The sequence below is a fragment of the Chiloscyllium punctatum genome, unplaced genomic scaffold (genome assembly GCF_047496795.1).
Source record: "Chiloscyllium punctatum isolate Juve2018m unplaced genomic scaffold, sChiPun1.3 scaffold_105, whole genome shotgun sequence".
Classification (NCBI taxonomy): domain Eukaryota; kingdom Metazoa; phylum Chordata; class Chondrichthyes; order Orectolobiformes; family Hemiscylliidae; genus Chiloscyllium; species Chiloscyllium punctatum.
This window is the reverse complement of record NW_027309839.1, coordinates 425,929-452,083: the sequence shown is the minus strand read 5'-3', so window position 1 is coordinate 452,083 and position 26,155 is coordinate 425,929. Positions and strand designations below refer to the sequence as shown.

Below are 26,155 nucleotides of genomic sequence, written 5' to 3'. Positions count from 1 at the left end.
TGCTGGGATAGTGAGCTAAAGAATAGCAGATGAATTTTAATTAGATAAATGTGAAGTGTTTCATTTTGGTGAAACAAACCAGGGTGGGACTTGTACAGTTAATGTTCGGGCCCTGGTTAGTGTTGTCAGTCAGAGACCCCAGGGAGACAGGCTGATGAAGCAGGAGTTTGGGACGGTTATCTTCATTAGGAGAGCATTGAGAGTAGGAAAGACATTGGTGGGGCTATCAAAAAAACATTGTTGTTCATTATGAAGAACACACGTGGTTCACTTGCCTCATTTAGTAAAGGACATCTGACATTCTAACCTGGTCTGGTCGACATGTGACTCCGGATCCACAGCAATATGGCTGAATCTGAGCTGCCCTCTGGATAATTAGCAGTGGGGTCAAAAAATATTGTTCAGGCAGTGACACCCACATCCCATGAATGAATAAATAAAAATACATATGTCCCTCCCTATCTCTGCAAACCCCTGCAGATGCAGCAATCCGTACTGGCTTTGTAACACCGTTCAGGCCCTGACCCCTCTCTGTAACACTCTCACCACCTCCAGCACCTTCACCTCTCCCTGTTCCCATTGTGTCATTAAACCCTGACAATGATTCCCCTTCCCACAGCCCTCCTCCTGCGAGCAGACCCTTTGCAATCCATTTAACATTTACTCCTAAAACTCTCTCTCACTTCAGGATTTAAGTATTTTGTGGTGATCTTCTCAGCCTCATAATCAAGTATGATCCCTTTTGTCCTGAGTGAGGGACCAGTGGGGATTTCTTGCTGAGGTTTTTACTGTTTCAATGGAATGTCCTTTTGTTGAGTGTTTTATACTGTTCCTTTAAATGTTTTCCACTGTCCATTTACAGACACATGTTTCAATCTGTTTAGCGTGTTCACCTTGGTCAGTTCTCCTCTCAAACTCATATAATTGACTATTTTTGTTTCTAGTTGTAGCTGGTCCTTTCTGTGATTCACTTTAAAACTTTATATTTCTTTAAACTGCACTTTCTCACAATTTCCCAGAGGATCTCTCCAGGTGACATTCCTCATTCACTAAGTTACATCACACAACAGTCGCTCTGAAATAGTTACGTCCCTAGTCAGTTGCACAATGTGTTATTCAAAGAAACACTGAAAGAAAATTCTCTGAACTCCTCTTCCAATATCACTCTTGTCTGTGTGGATGTCCTAGATTTTGGGAATATTGATGTTTCCCAAAGTTATCACAATGCTTTTATTAAAAATTCTAATTGATTCCTGTTTATTGCAGTGATGAACAATGAAATGCTGTTCGGTGGCTAAAACTGTTCTGCTGCTTGTGTCCTTTGCAAGTTGTAGCCAGAATTTACATTCAAACTTACTCCACTTCATGATCTGATGCCAAAAGCTTTCTCCGTAATGCCTTTGGTATCCATTATCGTTAGTGTTACCCATTTTGCCTGGGTTTCCGCAAGGTTGTGAACCATCGAATATTTATGATCCACCTTTTGTTCGCCCTGTAACCAAGTCTCATTGCTGTCTAAATCTCTTTTATCTCTGTGTCACAAATCCATCTACCTTATTGCAGAGACTTTGTCCATTCCAAACAAATCATAATTTACTCTTTCTCACAATTTCCTGTCACAACCCGATTCACTGATGTACAGTTTTAACTAAACTTTCCTGTTCCTTTCTGCTTGTCTTCAGTCACATTCCCACGCTGTTCGGATGCTTCACCTTTTCTATTTGGATTTGGAAAGTTCATTTCACCTGAACCCTTTCCCTGCATCCTCTCTGTCAGTTTACAGCCCTGTCCATAAACCTACTGACATGATTGGCCAGGACACTGGTCCCATCATGGATCCAGTGGGGCCCAGTGTAACGGGATTGCTTTTATTAACTCGTGGGATTTTAGTGTCTCTGGCTGACCAGCCTCTCTTGCCAGTCCTAGTTGCCCTTGAGCTGAGTAACTTGCTTGGCCATTTTAGAGGGAATTAAGAGGCAATCGCTTTGCTGTGGGTATGTCGTGCAGACCACGTGAGAATAGCAGATGTCCTTCTCGAAATGACAAGTGTTTGGATTTTTTGTTCATTGGCAATTGTCTCATAGTTATTTATGGATTATTAATTATTATCTTTAAATTTATTGATTTCAAATTCCCCCATTTCTGATGGTGTGATTCAAACTTGTCTCCCGTGAACATTAGCTGAGGTTTTGGATACATGCTCTAGCAATAATGCCACTAGTCCATCACTTCACCTGCTCACTGGTTGCTCATTCCTGACCAGTTTTTCCATCATGAAGCAGAACCCCTTCTCCCTACACAATTGTTTGATTCTAAAACCTTCTGACATGATTGTTTGAGCCTGATACCTTCCAGCACTCTGGTGATATCACTGAGTATCTCCCCATATGGTATCCCTCACTGTGTGGGGCTAATTGCTGCAAATGTCAATGCCCCTCGCTCTTACAGCCACTCCAGATCCTGAATCAGCAGAATTCTCCACCCCAGAGAGACGCAGCAGCACAGGCCAGGGACGGAATCTGGGATTTTACAGATCTCTGTTTTACTCAGGACCATTCTCCATGTGTAACTCTCACTGCATCAGTATAAATTCCCATTCTGTCTATTTGTCTGTCTCCTGTAGGTGCTCAGGAAGGTCCTGACTCAATAGACTTCACAGCTGCTGGGTGTCTCGTCCATCATCACATTGAAGATGGTTGGTCTGCCAGAGAGACAAAGGGCAGGGAGATCTGGAGCCTTCAATAAATCCTGCAGTGAGGTAAGATCACTCACAGTGCACAGAGCAGAGAGCAATGAGAGGGCTCCATATATCGGCTAACAAGACATGACATAGATACAGTGCTGGAGGGGGAGCAGAGTACAGACACACCTCAGTCTCAATCACCACCCCTGCTGTAAGTTTTGTTGTACAGAGACAGCATCGGGGTATCACAGTTATCAATCCAGGCCTATGCTGTCTCAGTGAGCATCAGTACAACAGAGGGGAAAGCAGGCTTCCCAAGAGAGAGTGGGAATGCTACCTGGGATCTTTCTGTTCTGTATTTCCCTCTCCAACACTGTATCTATGGCATGGTGAAGACCGATGTCTCCAATAATTTTTAACTCCTGTAACAGTTCCTGTCTCTGTAACCTCCTCTCTTCCCTATAGTCCCTCCACAGATTTGAAATGTATTGCATTCCAGACTATCATCCCTATTACTGTAATTTGCTTCAGTGTCTACAGTGTGCCTTATCTCTGTAGTCTCCCCCTCCAATGACAGAGTCATGCAGAACAGAAACAGAACCTTTACTTTGATCCAACTAGTCGATGCTGAAGATGGTTCCTGAACGGGTCACGTTTCCCTGCAATTGGCTCATATCCCTTCAAGCCTTCTCCTCTCCATGTATCTACCTAAAATGTCTTTTCCATGTTGTCATTGTGCTTCTCTCCATCACTTCCCCTGGCAACTTATTCAATATGTGCACCATGCTCTCTGTGAAAAATGTCCTTCTCTGATCCCTTTTAAGTCTTCCCTCTCCCACCTCATATTTCTGCCCTCTAGTTATGGACTCCCCTACCCTGGGATAGAGACCTTCACGATTCACGGTACCTGTACCCCTCATGGTTTATAAAGCTTTATAAGGTCACCCCCTAGCCACCTATGCCAAATGGAAATACGCAGGACAATGATATAAATATTTCTGCTCGTGTCCCTGCCACTACTTTGCTACAATGTTCTGGGATACAGTTGTTCAGGACCTTAGGGCTTTTTCTACATTTGAGTTCTTAGACATCCAACACCACCTCTCCTGTAATGGGGACTCTTTACAAGACATCACTGTTTCTCTCCCTTTGTTTCCTAGTCTTTGACCACAGTATGTTCTGACATGATATATTTATTAGGGTCTTGCCCATCTCCTGTGGTTCCATACCTGAGGGGCCTTATTGTCTCTCTAGTTGCTTTTTTGTACTTGTATGCTGTAGAATTTCCTTGCATTCTCCTTAACTTTATCTGCCAAAGCTATCTCATTCCCACTGTTGTGCTTTCCAGCTTATCCACCCTGTCCTTGGAAGTCAAACCCTTCAGTATCAATAATATCTTCGTCAATCTTTGCTCCGTGTACAATTTCAGAAAATGCTTCCTAAATCGGGATGATCAGAATTCGACACAATACTCCAACTGGGGACCCAGCAATGTCTTGTCCAGCCGTATCATGATGGACCAACTCAGGTATTCAATGCTCTGACCCATGATGGCAAGTGTGCCTCATCCACTTTCACTACCCTGTCCACCCGTGACACCGCTTACAAGGAACAATGTCACTGCACCCCTTGGTCTCACTGTCTGTTCGACAGCATTGAACAGGGCCCTACCATTAACAGTGTTAGTCATCGCTGTTTTGTCTTAACAAAATCCATTAATTAAAATCCATCTTTCATTCCTTGACCCACTTGTCCAGTTGATCAAGAGCCTCTTCGATAACTGTCTTCACTCCCCACTGTAACACTTATTTAGCTTAATAACAATGATTCCTATATTCTCGTTTATGTCAATAATGCACATGTGGCCCCAGCACCAATCCTTATGGCACACCGCTGGTCAGAGCCTCCAGTCCACACAACAAACCTCTCCTACTGTCAAACCCATTTTGTGTCCGTTTGTCTCGCTCTCCCTGATCCCATGTGATCTACCCTTACTAACCAGTGCACCACGATAAACCCTGTCAAAGGCCTTGCTGAAGTCAGGATAGACAATGTCTACTGCTCTGTCTTCGTCTATCTTCTTAATCACCTCTTCGACAAACTCACTCAACTTTGTGAGACACTATCTTGTATGCACAAAGCTGTGCTGACGATCCTTAATCAATCATTGCCTTTCCAAATGCATGTAACTGCTGTCCCGCAGAATCGCTTCCAACAACATTCGCACAACTTACACCAAGCTAATTGGTCTTTAGGTCCCTGGCTTTCCCTCGCAGCCTTTCTTAAATACTGGCACAGCATTAGTCACTCTCCACACTCCCAGCTCATTACCTGTAGCTGTATTTGATAGAAATATCTCTCTAAGGTACCCCGCAATTTCTTCCCTAACTCTTCCCTCCCACCCCCTCCCCCCCCAGAATGCCATGGTATCCACCTGATTACTTCCGAGAGAGTTGTCTACGTTTTATGCGATTTAAAACCTTCAGCACCTCCTGTTCGCCAATGGGGTGTCTTGTGAAGACATCACTGTTTATTTCCCTGACTTCCCTGGAGTTTCTCCACAGTAAGTTCTGACATGACATTTATGTTCAAACGAATAGAAGTATGGTGATTTTGCCAAAGTGCTCCCCTACAAACACTTCAGTCCCTTTCCCTACTTTTGTTTCCGAAGGGGAGGTCGGGTTTTATCCCTTTCTGCAGTCAGGCCATTTCCATATTGACTGAGACAGTTTTCTTGAACATATTGAATGAATTCCTCCCATCCAAGCTGTATACATTATGGCAGTCCCAGTCTGGGTATGGAAAGTTAAAATCTCCAACCATTAAATCTCTATTATTGTTAGATATCTGAGATCTCCTGATATATTTACTGCTCTATTTCCCGTTGACTATTGGGGGCCTGTAATACAGTCATATCAAAGTGATGACTCATTCTTTTTTCTCAGTTCCACTAAGAGAATTTCACTGGGCGATCCCCAGGCATATCCTCTCTAAGTGCTGCAGTGATTTTTTTTCACTAATTAAGAACTCCACTCTCCCTCCACTTTTGCTTCCTGTTCTGTCCTTCCTGCAGCATCTGTCCCTGGAACATTGAGCTGCCGGTCCTGTCCCTCCCTCAGCTGTTGTTCTGTAATACCTGTGATATTTCAGTCCCATGTTCCCATCCTATGCCATGCACTCATCTGCCTTATCTGTCAGGCCTTTTACATCAAAGTAAGTGCAGTTTAATTGATCGGTTTTCCCTCATTGCCTGCTCTGCTCTTGTCTGCCTTATCGATTGAAATAACTCTTTGAAATTCAGTCCCAACTTCAACCTTCAGGCTGTAGCCTGAGAACATCCACATCACTGTGGATAACACCCTCACCCTTCAGGTACACAGTTCATGTTGTCTGAACAAGACATTGGTGAGGCCACCATAAAAGCATTGTTGATCAGTTGGAAGAACTCACCCGGTTCACTTACCTCCTTTAGTGAAGGACATCTGACATTCTAACTTGGTCTAGCCTCCACGTGACACCAGACCCACAGCAATATAACTGACTCTGATCTGCCCTCTGGGCAATTAGCAGTGGGGGCAAAGAATACTGGTCCAATCAGTGACCCCCACATCCCATGCATGAATAAATAAAAATGCAGATGTCCCTCCCTACCTCTGCAAACCCCTCCAGCTGCAGCAATCCGTACTGGCTTTGTAATACCCTTCAGGCCCTGACCACTCTCTGTAACACTCTCACCACCTCCAGCACCGTCACCTCTCCCTGTTCATATCGCTGACAATGATTCCCCTTCCCACTGCCTTCTTCCTGCGAGCAGACCCTTCGCAATCCCTCTAATACTTACTGGTTAAACTCTCATTTCAGGATTTTAAGTACTTTGTAGTGATCTTCTAAGCCTCATAATCTAATATGATCCATTTTGTCCTTAATGAGGGATGGGAGGGAATTTCTTGCTGAGGTTTTGTCTGTTTCAATGGAATGTCCTTTTGTTGAATATTTTACACTGTTCCTTCAAATGTTTTCCTCTGTTCATTGACAGACACATGTTTCAGTATGTTTCGCCTGTTTACCTTGGTCAGTTCTCCTCTCAACCTCATGTAATTGGCTGTTTTTGTTTCTAGTTGTACCTTGTCCTTTCTGTGATTCACTTTAAAACTTTATATTTCTTTAAACTGCACTTTATCACAATTTCCCTGAGGATCTCTCCAGGTGACACTACTCATTCACTAAGTTTCATCACGCAACGATCGCTCTGAGATAGTTATGTCCCTTGCCAGTTGCACAATTTGTTATTCAAAGAAACACTGAAATAAAATTCTATAATATCACTCTTGTCAGTATGATTGTCAAGCTTATATGAATATTGAAGTTTCACTAAATTATCATAATACCTTTATTAAAAGTTCCAATGAGTTCCTGTTTAATGCAATGATGAGCAGTGAAATGCTGTTAGGTGACTAAATCTCTTCTGCTCCTTGTGTCCTTGGCAAGTAATAGCCAGAATTTACATTCAGACTGACTCTACTTCATGATCTGAGACCAAATGCTTTCTCTGTAATGCCTTTGTTATCCATTATTGTTGGCTTTGCCCATTTTGCCTGAGTTTCTGCACGCTTGTGAAATATTGAGTATTTATTTCCACCTTTAGTTCGCACTGTAACCACATGTCTCTGGTGTTGAAATCTCTTTCACCTCTGTGTCACAAATCCATCCACCTTATTGAAGAGACTTTGTCCATTCAAAAAAAAAGATAACTTACTCTTTCCCACAATTTCCTGGCACAAATCGATTCGCTGATATATAGTTTTAGTTAAACTCTGTCCCATCCTGTTCCTTTCTGCTTCTCTCCGGCCACATTCCCATGCTGTTCTGATGCGTCACCTTTTCTCTTTGGATTGGGACAGCTCATTTCACCTGAATCCTGTCCCTGCATCTTCTCTGTCAGTTTAAAACCCTGTCCATAAACTAACCGACATGATTGGCCAGGACACTGGCCCCAGCACAGCTCCAGTGGGACCATCGGAATGGATTTTTAAAAAATATCAAGTATGGGTTATGGGTGTCACTGGCTGACCAAACTTTCTTGCCCAGCCCTAGCTGCCCCTGAGCTGAGTAACTTGCTCGACCATTTCAGAGGGTTATTGCGAGGCAAACACTTTGCTGTGGGGATGTCGTGCAGACCATAATGAGGAAGGGCAGATGTCTTTCTTGAAAGGCGAAGTTTTTGGATTTATTGAACATCAGTAATGGTATTGATGGATTGACAATTACTATTTTTAAAATAATCTATTTCAAATTCCACCATTTCAGTTGGTGGTGTTCAAACCTTCCTCCCACGAACATTAGCTGAGGTTGTGGATACATGCTCTAACAATAACACCACTAGGCTATCACATCCCTGAACACTGATACCAGTGCATCCTGGAGACAAACCTGTTTCTATTTCATGATTGTTTGATCCTGATACCTTCCTGCACTCTGGTGATATCACTCAGTATCTCTCCATGTGGTATTCCTCATTGTAGTGGTCCAATTCATGCCTCTATCAGTGTCTCCCGCTCTTACAGCTGCTCCAGATCCTGAACCAACAGAATTCTCCACTCCACAGAGAAACACCAGCACAGGCCAAGAATGGAGACTGGAATTTTCCAGATCTCTGTGGGAATTACTGCCATTCTCCATGTGAAATCCTCACTACATCAGTCTAATTTCCCATCCTGTTTATTTCTCTGTCTCCTGCAGGGAATCAGGAGGTTCCTGACTCAATAGACTTCCCAATTACAGGATGTCTCGTCCATCACCACACTGAAGGTGGTCGGTCAGCCAGACAGACAAAGGGCAGGGAAATCTGGAATCTTCAGTAAATCCTGCAGTGAGGTAAGATCACTCACAGTGAACAGAGCAGAGAGCAATGAGAGGGCTCCAAACATCGGCTAACAAGACATCACTTAGATACAGTTCTGGAGGGGGAGCACAGTACAGACACACCCCAGGTCAATCACCAGCCCTACTGTAAGTTTTGTTGCATTGAGATAGCATCGGGAGTGTCACAAGTATCAATCCAGACCTGTGATGTCTTCGCGATCATCAGTGTGACAGAAGGGAAAGCAGGTTTCTCATCAGTGTGTGGGAATGCTGCCTGGGATCTTTCTGCTCTGTGTTCCCCAACAGTACATATACAATGTCTCGTGGACCAGTGTCTTCAATAATTTGTAACTCCTATAACAGTTCCTGTCCCTGTAACCTCCTCACTTCCTGATAGTCCCTCCATCGATTTGAAATATACTGCATTCCAGACTACCATATCCATCGCTGTAACTTGCTTCAATGCCGAAAACGTGCCTTATCTCAGTAGTCTCCTCCTCCAATAACTGGAGAAAGAGCCATGCTGAACAGAAACGGTTCCTTCGATCCAACTAGTCCATGCTGACCATGGTTCCTGAACGAGTCACCTTTGCCTGCGTTTAGTCCCGGTCTCATCAAACCTTCTCCTCTCCATTTACCTGCCCAAATGTCTTTTCCATGATGGAATTGTACTTTTCTCTACCACTTCAGCGGCAGCTCATTCAATATGTGCACCATTCTCTGTGTGGAAATGTTCTCCTCTGGTTGCTTTTAAGTATTTCCTCTCCCACCTCATATTTTTGCCCTCTAGTTATGGATTCCCCTACCCTGGGGTAGAGAACTTCACTGTTAAACCTATGTATACCTCTCATGTTTTTATAAACCTTTATAAAGTCAGCCCTCAGCCACCTACACCCAATGGAAATACGAAGGATATTGATACAAATATCTCTGCCACGGTCCCCACTGCGACTTTGCCACAATGTTCTGGGATACACTTGTTCAGGACCTAGGGTTTTCTCTACCTTTGTGTGCTAAGACCTCCAGCACCACCTCTTCTGTAATGGGGACTCTTTTCAAGACATCACTATTTATTTCCTTTTGTTTCCTAGTCTTTGTCCATCGTACGTTCTGACATGTAAAATTGATTTCAGGTCGCTCCCATTTCCTGTGGTTCCAGGCATGGATGGCCTTATTGATCTTTGAGGGGCCCCATTATCTCTCTAGTAGCTTTTTTGTACTTGTATGCTGTAGAATCTCTTTGGATTCTCCTTAACCTTATCTGCCAAATCTATCTCATTCCACCCATGTTGCTTTCCAGCTTATCCAGCCTCTCTGTTTCTGTCAAACGCTCCAGTATCAGTAACATCTTCGTCAATCTTTGCTCCATTTACAGTTTCAGAATATGCTTCCTGAAGCAGGAGGATCAGAATTCTACACAGTACTCCAACTGGAGACCCAGCAATGTCTGATACAGCCGTATCATGATGGACCAACTCATGTACTCAATGCTGTGACCCATGAGGGCCAGTGTGCCAAATGTTGTTTTCCCCATCCTGTCCACCTGTGACACCACTTCCAAGGAACAATGTAAATGCAGCCCTTGGTCTCTCTCTGTTAGACAACACTGTCTAGAGATCTGCCATTAATTGTGTTAGTCGTCCCTGGTTTATCTTAACAAAATCCAATACCTGCATTCTGCTCCATCTTTAATTTCTTGACCCACTGGCTCAGTTTGTTAAGAGCACCTTTGATAACTGTATTCACTGCCCAATATAACACTTATTTTACTATATACAAACTTACTAACAATAATTTATATATTCTTGTTTATGTCAATAATGCACATGCGTGACTCCAGCACCAATGCTTACGGCACACCGCTGGTCAGAGCCCACCAGTCTGCACAACAACTCTCTCCCACGATCCTCTGTCTCCTACTGTCAAGCCACTTTTGTGTCCTTTTGTCTTGCTCTCCCTGATCCCATGTGATCTAACCTTACTAACCAGTGCACCACGCTAAACCCTGTCTAAGGCCTTGCTGAAGTCAGGATAGACAACGTCGACCGCTCTGCCTTCATCCATCTCCTTGGTCACCTCTTCAACAAACTCGATCAAGTTTGAGAGACACGACTTTGTATGCACAAAGCTGTACTGACTCTCCCTATTCAAGTGTTGCCTTTCCAAATGCATGCAAGTCCTGTCCTGCGGAATTGCTTCCAACAACATTTGCACCACTGACATCAAGCTAATTGGTGTTTATGTCCCTAGCTTTCCGTCACAGCCATTCCTAAATACTGGCACAACATTCGGCAACCTCCAGGCTCCGAGCTCACCACCCGTGGCTGTCAGTGATAGAAATATCATTGTAAGTTTCTTCCCTAACTTACCCCAATGTCCTGCGATATACTTGATTAGTTCCCAGGGACTTGTCTAATTTTAATGTGTTTGAAAGCCGTCAGCACCTCCTGTTCTCCAATGTGGACTCGTTTGAAAATATCACTGTTTATTTCCCTGCTTCCCCAGTGTGTTTTCCACAGTAAGTTCTGACGTGAAGTGTTTGTTTTGAATCTCACCCATTTCCTGTGGGTTCACACATAGATGACTTTAAGGGCTCACATTGTATCCCGAGTTAATCTTCTGTTGTTAATATATTTTTAGAATCTCTCTGGATTTTCCTGAACCTTCTATGCCAAAGCTCTGTCAGTTCCCCTTTAGACCCTCATGGTTTCCCTCTTACGAGTATTACTACACCCACAATGTTCTTCAAGGGATTAACTTAATCCAGCTGGCTATATAGGACATGTGACCCCTTTGGTCTTGACCAGAACCTCAATATTCCCGGTCATCCAGTGTATCCCAATTGTGTCAGCATTGTTCTTCACACTAACAGGAATATGCTGGCCCTGAAATATTAATTTATCTCTCTTTTGAAAGAGTCCCCCTTCCCCGACATTCATTTACTTGCAAATAGCCTCCACGAATCAACTTTTGGACAGTGTTGCCTAATACCTTCTGGACGGGGCAAGGCCAGTTTTGATCTTTAACATGTGGACCAGGCCTGTCCTTTTCCATCGCTATTTTCAAACTAATAGAATTGTGGTGACTTTGCAAAAGTGCTCCCCCACAAACAATTCAGCCACTTTCACTACCTTGTTTCCCAATGGGAGGTCAGGTTTTATCCTTTTCTGCTGTCGGGCCAGTTACACACTGATTGAGACAGTTTTCTTGAACACACTGAACAAATCCCTCCCATCCAAGCTGTGAACATTATGGCAGTCCCAGTCTAGGTTTGGAAAGTTTAAATCCCCGACCATTAACATCCCTATACTTCTTACAGATATCTGAGATCTCCGACATATTTGCTGCTCAATCTCCCGCTGACTACTGTGGGCCTGTAGTACCGTCATATCAAACTGATTATTCATTCTTATTTCTCAGTTCCATAACAGCTTCACTGGGCGATCCCCAGGAATATCCTCTCTCAGTGCTGCAGTGATGTTTTCACTGATCAAAAACTCCACTCCCCCTCCTCCCTTGCCTCCCCATCTATCCTCCCTGTTGAATCTGTCCTCTGGAACAATGATCTGCGAGCCCTGTCCCTCCCTCAGCTGTGTTTCTGTAATTCCTGTCATTTCCCAGTCCCATGTTCCCATCAATGCCGTGTGTTCATCTGCCTGACCTGTCAGGCATTTTACATCAAAGTAATTGCAATTTAATTCATCAGTTTTCCCTCATTGCCTGCTGTGCTCTAGCCTGGTTATCAATTGAAATGACTCTGTTGAAATTCTGTCCCAGCCTCAACCTTGAGTCTGTAGCCTGAGACCATCGCCCTCACTGTGGACAACACCCTCACCTTTCATGTCATCTGCAAACCTAATAATGATACGTTCTGTTTCATATCCGAGTGATTAATGCCCCTAAGGAACAGCAAAGGCTCCTGCACAGGACTCTGTGGTACACTCGCTGAGCAAAGGATTTCAATCACAAAACCAACCCTCCAGCAATTGCGGATTCAAATTGCCAACTTACCATGGATCCCATGGGCTCTTCCCTTTTGGACCAGTCTTCCATGTGGGACCTTGTCAAAGGCCTTAATGAACTCCATGGAACCCACCTCATCTGCACTGCCCTCATCAATATTTTCAGACACCATTTCAAAAAACTGAACTGATTTCACCAGATAAATCTTCCTGTATCAAATCCGTGCTGACTAACCCTAATCAATCCCTGCCTTTCCAGTTATGAATTCAAACTGTCCCTCAGAATTGTTTCCAATAATTTCCCTCCCCCTGCTGTCAGACTATCTGCTCTGTAATAACCTGGCCTATCCCTGCTGCCCTTCTTGAACAAAGGACCCACATTAGATATCCTCCAGTCATGCAGCACTTCACCTGTGGCCAGCAAAGTATTAAATATATCCACCAGGGCCCCAGCAACCTCCTCCCTTACCTCCCATAGCTGCGTGGGTTACATTTCAGTGGGCACTGGGGATTTCTCCACATATTTATGCTTGTGAAAGCATTTAATACCCCCTCCTTATTGATCTTACCATGTTCTAGCACTTCACCATCACAACTGAAATCCCCGGCTACAATGCCTTTCTCCTGTGTGAATACAGATGGGACATATTCATTGAAGACCTCACCTACTTCCTCTAGCCCCATGCACAGATTGTCCCTTTGGTTTCTAACAGACCTCACTCTTTCGCTGGGAAGCCTCTTATGCTAACGATGGTGATGAAACACCTTGTGGTTTTTCCTCAGTTGTATCTGCCAAATGTACTTCATGACCATTGTTTGTCCCTCATTTTCTACAATCCTCTTGCACTCTCTATACTTGTGAATGGCTTCTCCCGATTTTATTGAACTGGATTTTCTTTATCAAACTCATGATATTGCTTGATCAGTATTCCCTGGACTTGCTGCCTTTACTATTCACTCTTCAAGGAGCACACTGGCCCCGAGTGTTCACAGCATCACTTTTAAATACTCCACCTTCCTAATATCAACCCAACTGCAGGGAGTTCCTCCTGTCTCTGTTTGCCAGATCCTCTCTCCTGATCGCAATACTGATCAGAGACTCAGTTGTGAGGGGGACAGACAGGAGACTGTGTGGCTGCAGAAGAGACCCCAGGATGGTGTGCTGCCTCCCAGGTACCAGGGTCAAGGATGTCTCTGAGTGGTTACTGAACATTCTGAAGAAGAGGGTGAACATCCAGAGGTCATTGTGTACATCGGCCCACGTGACAGAGGTAGACAAAGGGATAGGCCCCTGTGAAATAAGTACAGGGAGTTAGGTAAGAAGTTAAAAAACAGGATATTGAGGTTAATGATCTCCAGATTACTCCCATGCCACGTGCCAGTGAGGATAGAATTAGAAAGATCGGCCAGATGGATGTGTGGGTGAGGCGCTGGTATGGGGGTAGGGTTTTCAGTTCTTAGGTCATTGGGATCTCTTCTAGGGTAGAGGTGACGTGTACCAGGGGGATGGGTTGCACTGGAAGCAGAGAGGCACCAGTATCACTGGGAAGAGATTTGCTAGTGTTACCCAGCAGGATTTAAACGAGCTTGGCAGGGAGTTGAGACTCTGAATAAGACAGCGGCCATCAACTAGTCAGGGGAAAATACATGAGCCATCGAGAGCAAATTTCCTATCCAGGATATCCGGGGCACAGTATAGGGAGGGAAAAGACTTCTGGTTTAAAAGGCATTAATTTCAGTGCACGAGGTCTGACTGGTAAGGCAGAGAAGTTCAGACCATGTATTAGCTCTGGGGAGTGGGATATTATAGCCATAACAGAAACATGGCTGAGAGAAGGGCAGGACTGACAGCTCAGTGTTCCAGGATACAGAAACTACAGGCGTGACTGAAGGAAAAGTAAGTGAGGAGGGGAAGTTGTCCCTTTGATTAGGGAGGACAGAAAAACAGTGCTGAGAGACAATATTGTTAAGTGGTCATCAAATGAGGCCGTATTTTTTAAATATAGAAACAAAAAGGGGGTGGTCAGTCTGCTGGGATGGTGTTCTAGTCCCCCAAATAGCCAGCGGTTACAAAAGGAGAAAATGTGTAGTCAGATTGCAGGTACCTATAAAAATAATAGAGTAGTATTGGATGGAGATTTTCGCTTCCCAAGGATTGACTGGGTCACCCAGAGGATAAAAGGACCGTACGGGGTGGAATTTGTCAAATATGTGTAAGAATGTTTCCTAAATCAAGATGTAGATGGCTCTATGCTACTCAGGTGGATGCAACACTGGACCTCCCCTCAGAACCCGAGGTCAGGCAAGTGACTGAAGTATCAGTCAGAGAGCACTTTGGATCCAGTCACCACAACTGTCTTATTTTTAACATAGTTATGGAAAAAGACCAGACAGGTCCATAGATTCAGGTCTTAAACTGGAACAGAGCCAACATTGGGGCCATTCAGAAGGATTGAGCAGGGGTTGATTGGGTGAAGGTAAAAATCACACACCAGGTTAATATCCAGCTGTTTACACAGGAACCTTGATTATCTGAACAAGATGGGTGGGCAATAGTACATTCAGATAATTGGTTATTCGATTAATTGATTCCATGCCTTTCCCCTGGGGCTCGGAATTTTTGGTAATGTTTAGTCCCCGTTGAGGTGACGAGGCAGCAACAAACCATGTGTGAGCCCTCATGCCCCGCCAACCCCCGGAAACACCCCGCTGCTCAGCCCCAAACCCTTCCAACACCGCCCCCACCCACACCTCAACATCGCCTCCCACCCGTTCTCAAACCCTTCGAACACCAACCCACGCCAGCCCTCCGCCACAAAAACCGCCCACCGCCACCCTCCACTTGCCACCCAACCCGACCCCAAACCCATCCAACATCACCCTCTGCCCGCCTCCAACAGTTCACCCCTAACCCAAACCAATCCGACACCGACCCACGCCGCCCCCCGCCTCCAAAACCATCCAACGCCACCCTCCACTTGCCAGTCACCCCACCCCTAAACCCATCCACCATCACCGTCTGCCCGCCTCCAACAGAGCACCCCCCCGCCCCAAACCCATCCAACATCACCCTCCGCCCGCCTCCAACAGAGCACCCCCCCGCCCCAAATCCATCTAACACTACCCTCTGCCACCTCCAACAGAGCACCCCGCCCACCTCAAACCCATCCAACATCACCCTCCGCCCACCTCCAACAGAGCACCCCGCCAACCTCAAACCCATCCAACATCACCCTCCGCCCACCTCCAACAGAGCACCCTGCCTGCTCCCAAACCCATCCGACATCACCCTCCGCCCGCCTCCAACAGAGCACCCCCCCGCCCCAAACCCATCCAACACTACCCTCTGCCACCTCCAACAGAGCACCCCGCCCACCTCAAACCCAACCAACATCACCCTCCGCCCACCTCCAACAGAGCACCCCGCCAACCTCAAACCCATCCAACATCACCCTCCGCCCACCTCCAACAGAGCACCCTGCCTGCTCCCAAACCCATCCGACATCACCCTCCGCCCACCTCCAACAGAGCACCCCGCCCACCTCAAACCCATCCAACATCACCCTCCGCCCACCTCCAACAGAGCAACCCCCCACCCCAAACCCATCCGACATCACCCTCCGCCCACCTCCAACAGAGCACCCCCCCACCCCAAACCCATCCAACATCACCCTCCGCCCGCCTCCAACAGAGCACCCCCCACCCCAAACCCATCCAACACTACCCTCTGCCACCTCCAACAGAGCACCCCGCCCACCTCAAACCCATCCAACATCACCCTCCGCCCACCTCCAACAGAGCACCCCCCCACCCCAAACCCATCCAACATCACCCTCCGCCCACCTCCAACAGAGCACCCCCCCACCCCAAACCCATCCGACATCACCCTCCGCCCACCTCCAACAGAGCACCCCCCCACCCCAAACCCATCCAACACTACCCTCTGCCACCTCCAACAGAGCACCTCGCCCGCCCCAAACCCATCCAATTTCACCCTACGCCCGACTCCAACAGTTCACCCCCAACCCCAAATCCATCCAACACCGACCCACACCGCCCCGCCTCCAAAACCGTCCAACGCAACCCTCCACTTGCCACCCCACCCACCCCAAAACCCATCCAACATCACCCTCCGCCCGCTTCTAACAGAGCACCCTGTCCACCCCCAAACTCATCCAACATCAAACCACGGTTAGGAAGAATGTGCACTGGGAGCAGTACTCAGGGATGAGGGAGCTATCAGTGGGCTAGGCAATGGCCTAGTGTTACTCTCACTCGCCTCTTCATCCAGAATTTAATGCCTGTAGCAGGGATACCCATCTGACTGCTTAATACCTTTTAAGTAAGGAAATCTGTTATGTGCTGCCGGTCTGGGCTACGTATGAATCCAGACCCAGAGCAAGGAGGTTGACACTCAACTGCCCACTGGAATGATTTGCAAGCCACTAAGCTCAAGGGAAGCTCGGGGTAGACATGAAATGCTGGCCAGCCAGAGATAGCAACATCCCACGAGTGAAATAATAACAACACTGCAGGGAGCAGTGTCCTGGCCAAACATGTCAGTAGGTTTATGGACAGGGCTTTAAACTGACAGAGAGGATGCAGGGACAGGGTTCAGGTGAAAGGAGCTTTCCAAATCCAAATAGAAAGGTGAAGCAGCAGAACAGCATAAGGATGTGACTGAATACAAGCAGAAGGGAACGGGAAAGTGTCAAAGTTTAACTAAAACTGCAAACTAGCGAATTAGGCTGTGACAGCAATTTCTGGGAAAAAGTCCATTACAGTTTTTTTTGGAATTGTCAAAGTATCAGCAATAACTTGTGACACAGGGATAAATAAGATTTGGTCACCAGAAAGATGTGTTTACAAGAGAAACTGTGCTGTGTTCTAAACAGGGAGGGTTACAATGGCAGGAAGCAGTTTCAGGAGGCTGAAGAGGATGTGATCTGAACGAATAGACACAATTAGGAAGATTTGCTCGAAGTGCCAGAGGTAACAGAAACACCAATGTCCTGATCTGAAACAGATGGCCCAGAGTGGGATGGGTGTGGGGATTGGAGATGGTTTCACAGGGAGGGTTTGGGGGTGGGCGGGGTGCTCTGTTGGAGGCGGGCAGAGGGTGATGTTCTGGTGATATCACGCAGTCTCTCTCCATGTGATATCTGTCATCGTGAGGGTCTAATTGCTGCCGGTGACCGTACCTTTTGCAGCTACTCCAGATCCTGAGGCAACAGAATTCTCCACTCCAGGGAGACGGGTAGCACAAGCCACGGATGGAGACTAGAATATTCCAGATCTCTGTGGTACTCAGTGCCATTTTCCATGTGTAATCCTGACTGCATCAGTCTAATTTCCCATTCTGTTCATTTCTCTGTATCCTGTAGGTACTCAGGATGCTCCTCACTCAGCAGAACTCCCCATTCGTGTTTCCTTCATCACCACATTGAAGACAGTCAGACAGCCAGAGAGATTGAGAGAGAGATCTGAAGCCTTCAATAAACCCTGCAGTGAGGTAAGATCACTCACAGTGAACAGAGCAGAGTGTATTTAAGGGATCCAACTTTGGTCTAGAAGACATGACATAGATACAGCGTTGAAGAACGAACACAGTGCACGATGGTCCCAGGCTCAAACCCCACCGTCTTGTTAATTTTCATCTCTGCTGTACTGAGCCTTCCTCTGACAATATAGGAAGTTGAAAGTTATCAATCCAGGCCTGTGCTGTCTTAGTGAGGATCAGTTCAACAGGGGAAAGCAGGTTTCCCTCAATGAGATGGGATTGAAACATGGGATCTTTCTGTTCTATATTCCCTCTCTCACACTGTCTCTTGTCATGTGATGCAGTTATACAGCATGGAAAAATGCCTTTTGGTCTAACTTGTTGTTTTGAATGCTTGTTATTCCCAGAAATTTTCCTATTTCTGTAACCTCCGCCTCTCCCATATTCCCGCTGTATATTTGAAACCTACTCCAATGCTGACGACTCTCCCTATGTGTAAATTGCTCCAGTGTCGATAACATGCCCAATCTCACTAATCTCTGTATAATAATCCCAATTTCTGTAATCTTGCACAATACTTACAGTGCCCCCGTCACTGTAAAATCCTCCAGCCTGGAGCAAAATACCCACCTGTGTACCTTCCTAATCCCCAAGAAAACATGATATCACTGTAACATTCTGCAGGCCCAAAAGCACTCCTGGCCCATAGCACCACACGACCTCAGTAAACTTCTCCCATCCCTACCGACCTCCTTATCTGTATTAACACCTCCAGACCCTTTTCAAGCCGCAACAACTTTCCACATCTCTGTTCACTCCTCCACTCCCGACAGCCCTCCCAGCACCTCAAACAATATCTCTTCATATAATTCTGCAATTTGGGGGAGCACGGTGGCACAGTGGTGAGCAATGGTGCCTTACACGCCAGGGAACCCAGGTTCGATTCCAGAATTGGGTGACTCACTGTGTGGAGTTTGCACATTCTCCCCGTGTCTGCGTGGGTTTTCTCCGGGTGCTCCGGTTTTTCCCACAGTCCAAAGATGTGCAGGTCAGGTGGATTGGTTATTCTAAATTGCCCGTAGTGTTAGGTGCATTGTCAGCGAGAAGTGGGTCTGGGTGTGTTACCCTTTGGAGGGTTGGTATGGCCTTGTTGGGCCGAAGTACCTGTTCCCATGCTGTAAGGAATCTAATCTAAACTCTCCCTCTGAGTTCCATTTTACTGTCCCTAAATATATCCCTCTATCCATTAACAGCCCCAAACCCTTAAAACCTCCAAGTCTCTGTGAACTCCCACAGCTCCAACATCCCTCCTTAACCGTGTAACCTTTTCCAGTCCTGAAACACTCTGAAAAGGTGGGCATCCTACAATCCTCCCTAACTGCGTAATCCTCTCAGGTCCCTGCAACACCCCGATCTGTGGAACCAGCTCCAATGCTTGTGACTCTCCCGATCAGTTTCTACAAGACTTACTATCTATGTAACATTCTGCCGTCGCTATCACCAGCCCTGTCAACGTAAGCTCCTCTAGTCTCTCCATCAATCTAATCATCGCCATAACCTTCTCCAGCTCGTACACCCCTATCTGTGTAAACGTTACACTCCCTTACTACCATCCCTAAAGCAGTGATTGCAATGCTCCCTATCTGTGTTAGTGTCTCCGGGCTGTATTGCTGTTCCTGTCTCTGTAAGCTCTGACAGATTGTCCAGCTTTTCGGTACATATAATTTCCAGAACCTCAGCATCTGATATCAGCAAATGTTTTAATTAACTACAGCCTTCCATATCTGTTTGTTCCTCAATTCCATACAACTTCATAATCTCTGTAAATAGCAACATTCCATAAAATACTCCCTGTCTGTGTAAACTACCCCAATCCTACACTGTGAAGCCTCACTGTCCTTTTAGATTAGATTAGATTACTTACAGTGTGGAAACAGGCCCTTCGGCCCAACAAGTCCACACCGCCCCGCCGAAGCGTAACCCACCCATACCCCTACATCTACATTTACCCCTTACCTAACACTATGGGCAATTTAGCATGGCCAATTCACCTGACCTGCACATCTTTGGACTGTGGGAGGAAACCGGAGCACCCGGAGGAAACCCACGCAGACACGGGGAGAACGTGCAAACTCCACACAGTCAGTCGCCTGAGGCGGGAATTGAACCCGGGTTTCAGGCGCTGTGAGGCAGCAGTGCTAACCACTGTGCCACCGTGCCGCCCACGGTGATCACCTGCAGTCTCTTCAGATCTCCCTGTATCTTTCCTGACTCCATTGAATACAGCTCATCTCATGTTATAACTCGTCTAACTCATCTTTTACTCCCCATCTCTGTGATATTCTTCAGTTACTGCAGTTCTCATTCTGTATATCCAGAGCTTCCAATCCCCCTGATCGATGTAAGGTTATTTATCCCTTGCAGCATGTTTAACACCTGTAACAGCCTCCAACTCCTCAATATTTCCTGTTGCTGTAAACTCCTCAAATACTACAGCTCACTGTCTTTGTAATATCTTCCAGTAACTGCAACCCTGTCGATTTCAGCAGCACTCCACATCTCTGTGTAACTGATGGGAATGCTGAAAACCTGCCTTGACAGTCCTCTCTAGCTCTCTTATCTACTGCAGCCCGAGAACCCTCAGCATCTCTGGCTCCTCCAATCCCTACACTTCTCCCTGGCCGTGTGAACTGAACCAACTCCTTCAACCCTCCCTATCTTACTCCTGAAGCTCCAACTATTGTCCATGTCAGTGTAATTCCCAGCACCAACAATCCTCCCGGTCTCTATAAACTCCTGCAGCTCCAACGACCACTCAAATCTGTGTAATCTCCAGTCTGTCCAATCCTCCCAGTCTCTATAAACTCCTGTAGCTCCAACTACCACCAATATCTCTGTAATCTCCAGACCTGATAATCCCACCTCTCTGTATCTCCTGTAGCTCCAATGACCATCCCATCTGTGTAATCTCTAGTCCCTATATTCCTCCTGATCTCTGTAACTCCTTCAGGACTGATAACCCTGTAACTCTCCCTGACATCTTTCAGCATGACAACCTACCTGACCTTTAACCACCAACAGTGATGTCAAACCACCCAAACTCTGTAACATCCTCCAGTCTCTACAGCCCAGCTTTTCTCTGTTAGCTTCTCTGGTGTCTGTATTCCCCTTTATCTCCAGTTACAGAGAGGCTCAGGAGAAAATGTCTCAGTACCTAATCTGTAAGAATACAAAAATCTTTGGTGTATAAATATATTTGCGTCATTTTCTAAAATTTAACAACTGCAAGTTCAACCTTCTCCACCTCTTCTCATCAATATCCCTCTATTTTGAAGACCAGCCTGGTGAACTTTCTCTGGACAGAAGGACATTTTCCCTCCAGGTAGGGGACCAAACCTCTTCACAGTATTCTCAGTGTGAGCTGATTGGAGTCCTCTATAGTTCTTACAAGCCTTTCTAATTTATTTCTCCATTCCCTTTGGAATCAATGCCAGCAGTCCATTTACCTTCTCTATGTCCTGCTGGCCCTGTTTGCCACCTTTCTGAGATTTATACACCAGGATTCCCACGTTACTCCATGGTGTAGCTTTCTGCAGTTGATCTGAAACCAAGAGGTGACAGCAATAATCAGAAAAGTGTTGCAATGTGTGGTAAACGATCTGCCAGAAATGATAACTGGACAGTTAAAAACCTATGGAAAAAGCGAAGTCCATTAATAGGAGTAGAATTAGGCCATTCGGTCCATCGGGTCTATTCCACTATTTGATTATGGCTGAATTGTTTCACAACCCCATTCTCTCACTTACTCCCTGTAACCATTGATGTCCTTACTCATCAAGATCCTGGCTATCTCTGAGTTAGATATGTTCAATCACTTAGCACCCACAGCACCATGAGGTAGTGAGTTCAACGGATCCATCACCCTCTGGCTGAATAAATTCCTCCACATCGCTATTCTAAAGGGTATTCCCTTCACTCTGAAGCTGCGCCCTTGGCAACTAGTCTCTCCTGCTCGTGGAAACATCTTGCCCACACCATCCAGGCCCCTCAGTATTCTATAAGTTTGAATGATATTCTGCCTCTGTCTCTGAAACTTCATCAAGTGCAGACCCAGAGACTTCACCTGCTCCTCATATTACACGAATTTCATCCCTGAGATCTTTCTTGGAAACCCATTTCTCGTACCCCTTCACATCCTCTGTTCAGACTCTGAATGAATAACGTGTAGAGTGTAGTCCCAACACTGACCCCTGCGGAGCTCCCCCCATCACCAGTTCCCATCGTGAAAAAGGCCCCTTTCTTCACACTCTCTGCCTTGTGCCAATCAGACAAATCATGTTGTTGTGACAGGGAAATTTCATTTCACACCCACTGCTGGATTTATTTTTCTGTCTGGCTGTAAACAGCAGAGTTTCACCATTCCCTTCCCATCTGTAATTCCCTGGAGAAGGTGGTGGGGAGCTGCCTTCCTGACCCATTGCAGTCCTTTGGGTGTAGGGACAGACACAGTGCTGGGAGGATGGAGCATGGCTTGGAGGGCACCTTGGAAATGCTGTTATTCCCGTGCACCTGGAGCTCCTGTCTTTCCAGGGTATAGTGGTTCCGGGTTTGTAAAGTGCCGTTGAAAGGGCCTTCCTGAGTGACCTCAGTGCTACTTGTAGATCTTTTATTCCTCCATTCATTCACGGACATGAACTTTGATGGCTGAGTCAGCAGTTCTTGTTGATTTTGTGTTGTTCCTGAGAAGGTGGTGAGCTGCCTTCCTGAGCCACTTCACCAGTCGTTGGAAATTCTGATCACCTAAAATCTCTCCCTTTTAAAATGTGTCACCCCTTCAGCTTCTGGAACACTCCATATAACTGTAATCAATGACAGCACAGATTCCCTTCCTAAATCTCTATAATTACAATGGTAGCGTGTGGTAAATTGGCACTTTTCGTCCTCTTTATCCATCTCATGACTTCCAGCCCCTACAATCCCATATTTGGAATGCTTCCATTCTCTGCACCTCCTCATGTCCTGAGGGACCTTGAACACCACCAGTGCTTGAAAGTTTATATTCCGCCCGGTTACTGCGGGTCTTCTAACTCTGTAACATCCAACAGTCTCCAGTACCATACAACACTTGCTGGCTCTCAATTTGTATTTGTTGAAGTCTACACATCTCTGTAAGCAGCTCAGAAAAAGCCCTTTAGACTCTACAAAGCTCCATCATGAACAAGCCACTATCTTTCTATTACCTTTGCCGCCTTCTGTGTCTTCAACTCTCACACTATATTCCAGTAAACCTCTTTAGTTGCTGCAGGTCTCCCTCGCTCCCCGATAACCTGTTCCATCCCATACAGCTTGCTCAATCACTGTAACACCCTCTGCTCTGTCTAATCCTCCTTTTTTCCACTGTCTTCCAGGCACAACAGCGATCCTGTAAGACAGCAGTGTGGAACGGGCTGTTATAAATCTCAGCTGAGGCTTGAGGCCTACCATGACCTCGGAGTCACAAGGGGAGAGAGCCTGAGAGCGAGCAGTAGAATATTAACCAGCAGTGAGGATCAAGGCCGACTGGGACTTGGAGTTGGAGAAACAGCAGAGCAGGAGGCTTGAAATCAACACCGAGTCACAGAGGGAGTGACCATGTGAGGGAACAACATGGAGCCGGAGCTTGAGGCTCACTCAGGTCTAGGAGGTGAATGCACCAACATGGGACGATATAAATCAGCACTGAGGATCGAGGCCTAGTCATGCCTGGGATTCACAGAGAAGGTGACCCAGTGAGGGAGCAGAGTGTCGTGGGAGCGGAAGGATTACACATCCCTGGGAGTCACAGAGATGGTGACCCTGTGAGGGAGCAGACTAGAGTTGGAGCTGGAGGATTGCACGCCCCTGTTGGTCACAGAGACGGTGACCCTGTGAGGGAGCAGAGTGTAGTGGGAGCGGGAGGATTACACGTCCCTGAGAGTCACAGAGACGGTGACCCTGTGAGGGAGCAGACTGGAGGGGGAGCTGGAGGATTGCACGCCCTAGTTAGTCACAGAGACGGTGACCCTGTGAGGGAGCAGACTGGAGGGGGAGCTGGAGGATTGCACGTCCCTGTGAGTCACAGAGACGGTGACCCTGTGAGGGAGCACACTGGAGGGGGAGCTGGAGGATTGCACGCCCCTGTTAGTCACAGGGATGGTGACCCTGTGAGGGAGCACACTGGAGGGGGAGCTGGAGGATTGCACATCCCTGTGAGTCACAGAGACGGTGACCCTGTGAGGGAGCAGAGTGGAGGGGGAGCTGGAGGATTGCACGTCCCTGTGAGTCACAGAGACGGTGACCCTGTGAGGGAGCACACTGGAGGGGGAGCTGGAGGATTGCACGCCCCTGTTAGTCACAGAGATGGTGACCCTTTGAGGGAGCACACTGGAGGGGGAGCTGGAGGATTACACGTCCCTGTGAGTCACAGAGACGGTGACCCTGTGAGGGAGCAGAGTGGAGGGGGAGCTGGAGGATTGCACGCCCCTGGCAGTCACAGAGATGGTGACCCTGTGAGGGAGCAGACTGGAGGGGGAGCTGGAGGTTTACACATCCGTGGGAGTCACAGAGATGGTGACCCTGTGAGGGAGCAGAGTGTAGTGGGAGCTGGAGGATTACATATCCCTGGGAGTCACAGAAACAGTGACCCTGTGAGGGAGCAGACTGGAGGGGGAGCTGGAGGATTGCACGTATCTGGGAGTCATGGAGAAAACCTTCTGCTGCTGGGACCTGCCTGCACCGAGTTTGAATGAAGTGCAAGAGCTATCACAGAAAAGGCTGTATGTTCATTGGCTAATAAATACACCATTATTACTGACTGTCAGTTAATTGCTGTAAGTCAGCAAATTTATTTTTTAACTTCTGAAGTTAAGATTGATCTCAGATATATGAGGGGGATGTGAAATTCTGAGCCAGTATAATAAATTACGCTCAGTAAGCCACAGTGTAATAAGGGACTTAACATATTATGATGTCCCTGATGTTAACTTAATTCTAAGTAATTAAGTAAGTTACTCTAGACATGTTGCATTTTAAGACATGGCAAGGCATGTTTGTCAAATGGAAAATGTGTTCTGTTACATTGGGAAGTCAGAGCACCTGCTCATGTCCTCGATGAACACTGGGTCGTGGAGCTCAGACAGTGACGAGAGACTCTGTCATGCTGAGAGTTATGGGGATTGCACACACACAGAACAGATCACCCTGCAGACATGACAGCCTGGTATAAGTAAGGGATAAGGTCTAGGCAATCGAAGAGAAACAGCCAGGGAATCCAGGTATAGCCTGACGTCTCCCTCCCAATTCAGTTTCCCCTTTCAGAAGCTGATGAAGGTGCAGTCAGAGCCATGTCTGTGGCCCCACAAGCAGCCTGACTGTATAGGAGTGGAGGGAGAAGGAAGGAGGAGCAATAGTCACAGAGGTGTCAGGAAAGTGAAGAAGGTGTAAGTATGTCTGTAATTTCAGGATAGTGGGGTTAAGAATGTTACTGTGTCTGCACGACAATCGTCTGGTGGCCAATGAGCAGTCAAAGATCATGTCCACGTCAGTAGGGATGGCATGGGTAGGAAAAGTGAAGTGGTCTGGGAATCAGAATTTAGGGAGCTAGGTGGATGGTTAGCAAATGGGAACTCAAATGTATCAATGCCTGGAATAGTCCCAGGGCCGTGTCCAAGTGAGAACAGAACTCGGAGTTTTAGGTAGATGAGAGTGTGACTGGAACGATGGTGCAGCAGGAAAGGCTTCAGATTCCTGGGTTATTGGGACTGATTCGGGGGAAGGCAGCAACTCTACAAACTGGATGGGCTAACGTGACAGAGCTGGGACTGAATTCCTTCTGGGATGTGTGGGTGGAATTGAAAATAACTTGGCGTGTGTATGGGATCCAAAAAGGAATAGTGGAGGAGATTACCAGGATTCCCAAAATAATGGGAGATACAGTTGGTACTAATTTACAACAACAAGTTTATCAGTGGAAGATGGAGTGAGAAAGAAAGCCTTAATCTGAGGTATTCTGCATGGACATGAATACTCAGTGTGGGGAGTTCCAGATGCAGTTTGGTGTGTGGAAATCTGATGTACTGATCACCGAGAGCTGGCTCAAGGAATAGCAGGACTGGATGTTAAATATTGCAG

General features: G+C 46.5%; 1 protein-coding gene across 4 annotated transcripts in view; it reads left to right on the top strand.

Moving 5' to 3' along the window:
* LOC140471545 (uncharacterized) overlaps window positions 1-24,819 on the top strand; it is a 49,768-nt gene extending 24,949 nt beyond the window's left edge. For 3 of the 4 annotated variants that reach the window (XM_072567429.1, XM_072567428.1, XM_072567430.1), the window contains 4 exons: window positions 2,624-2,758; window positions 8,423-8,557; window positions 17,892-18,019; window positions 23,416-24,819. In XM_072567429.1, the coding sequence (XP_072423530.1) occupies window positions 23,746-24,774 (1,029 nt within the window). In that variant the 5' untranslated portion in view covers window positions 2,624-2,758; window positions 8,423-8,557; window positions 17,892-18,019; window positions 23,416-23,745 and the 3' untranslated portion in view covers window positions 24,775-24,819. The remainder of the gene's footprint in view (window positions 1-2,623; window positions 2,759-8,422; window positions 8,558-17,891; window positions 18,020-23,415) is intronic. The other variant, XM_072567431.1, reaches the window with a different exon arrangement.
* The last annotated feature ends 1,336 nt before the right edge of the window (window positions 24,820-26,155 follow it).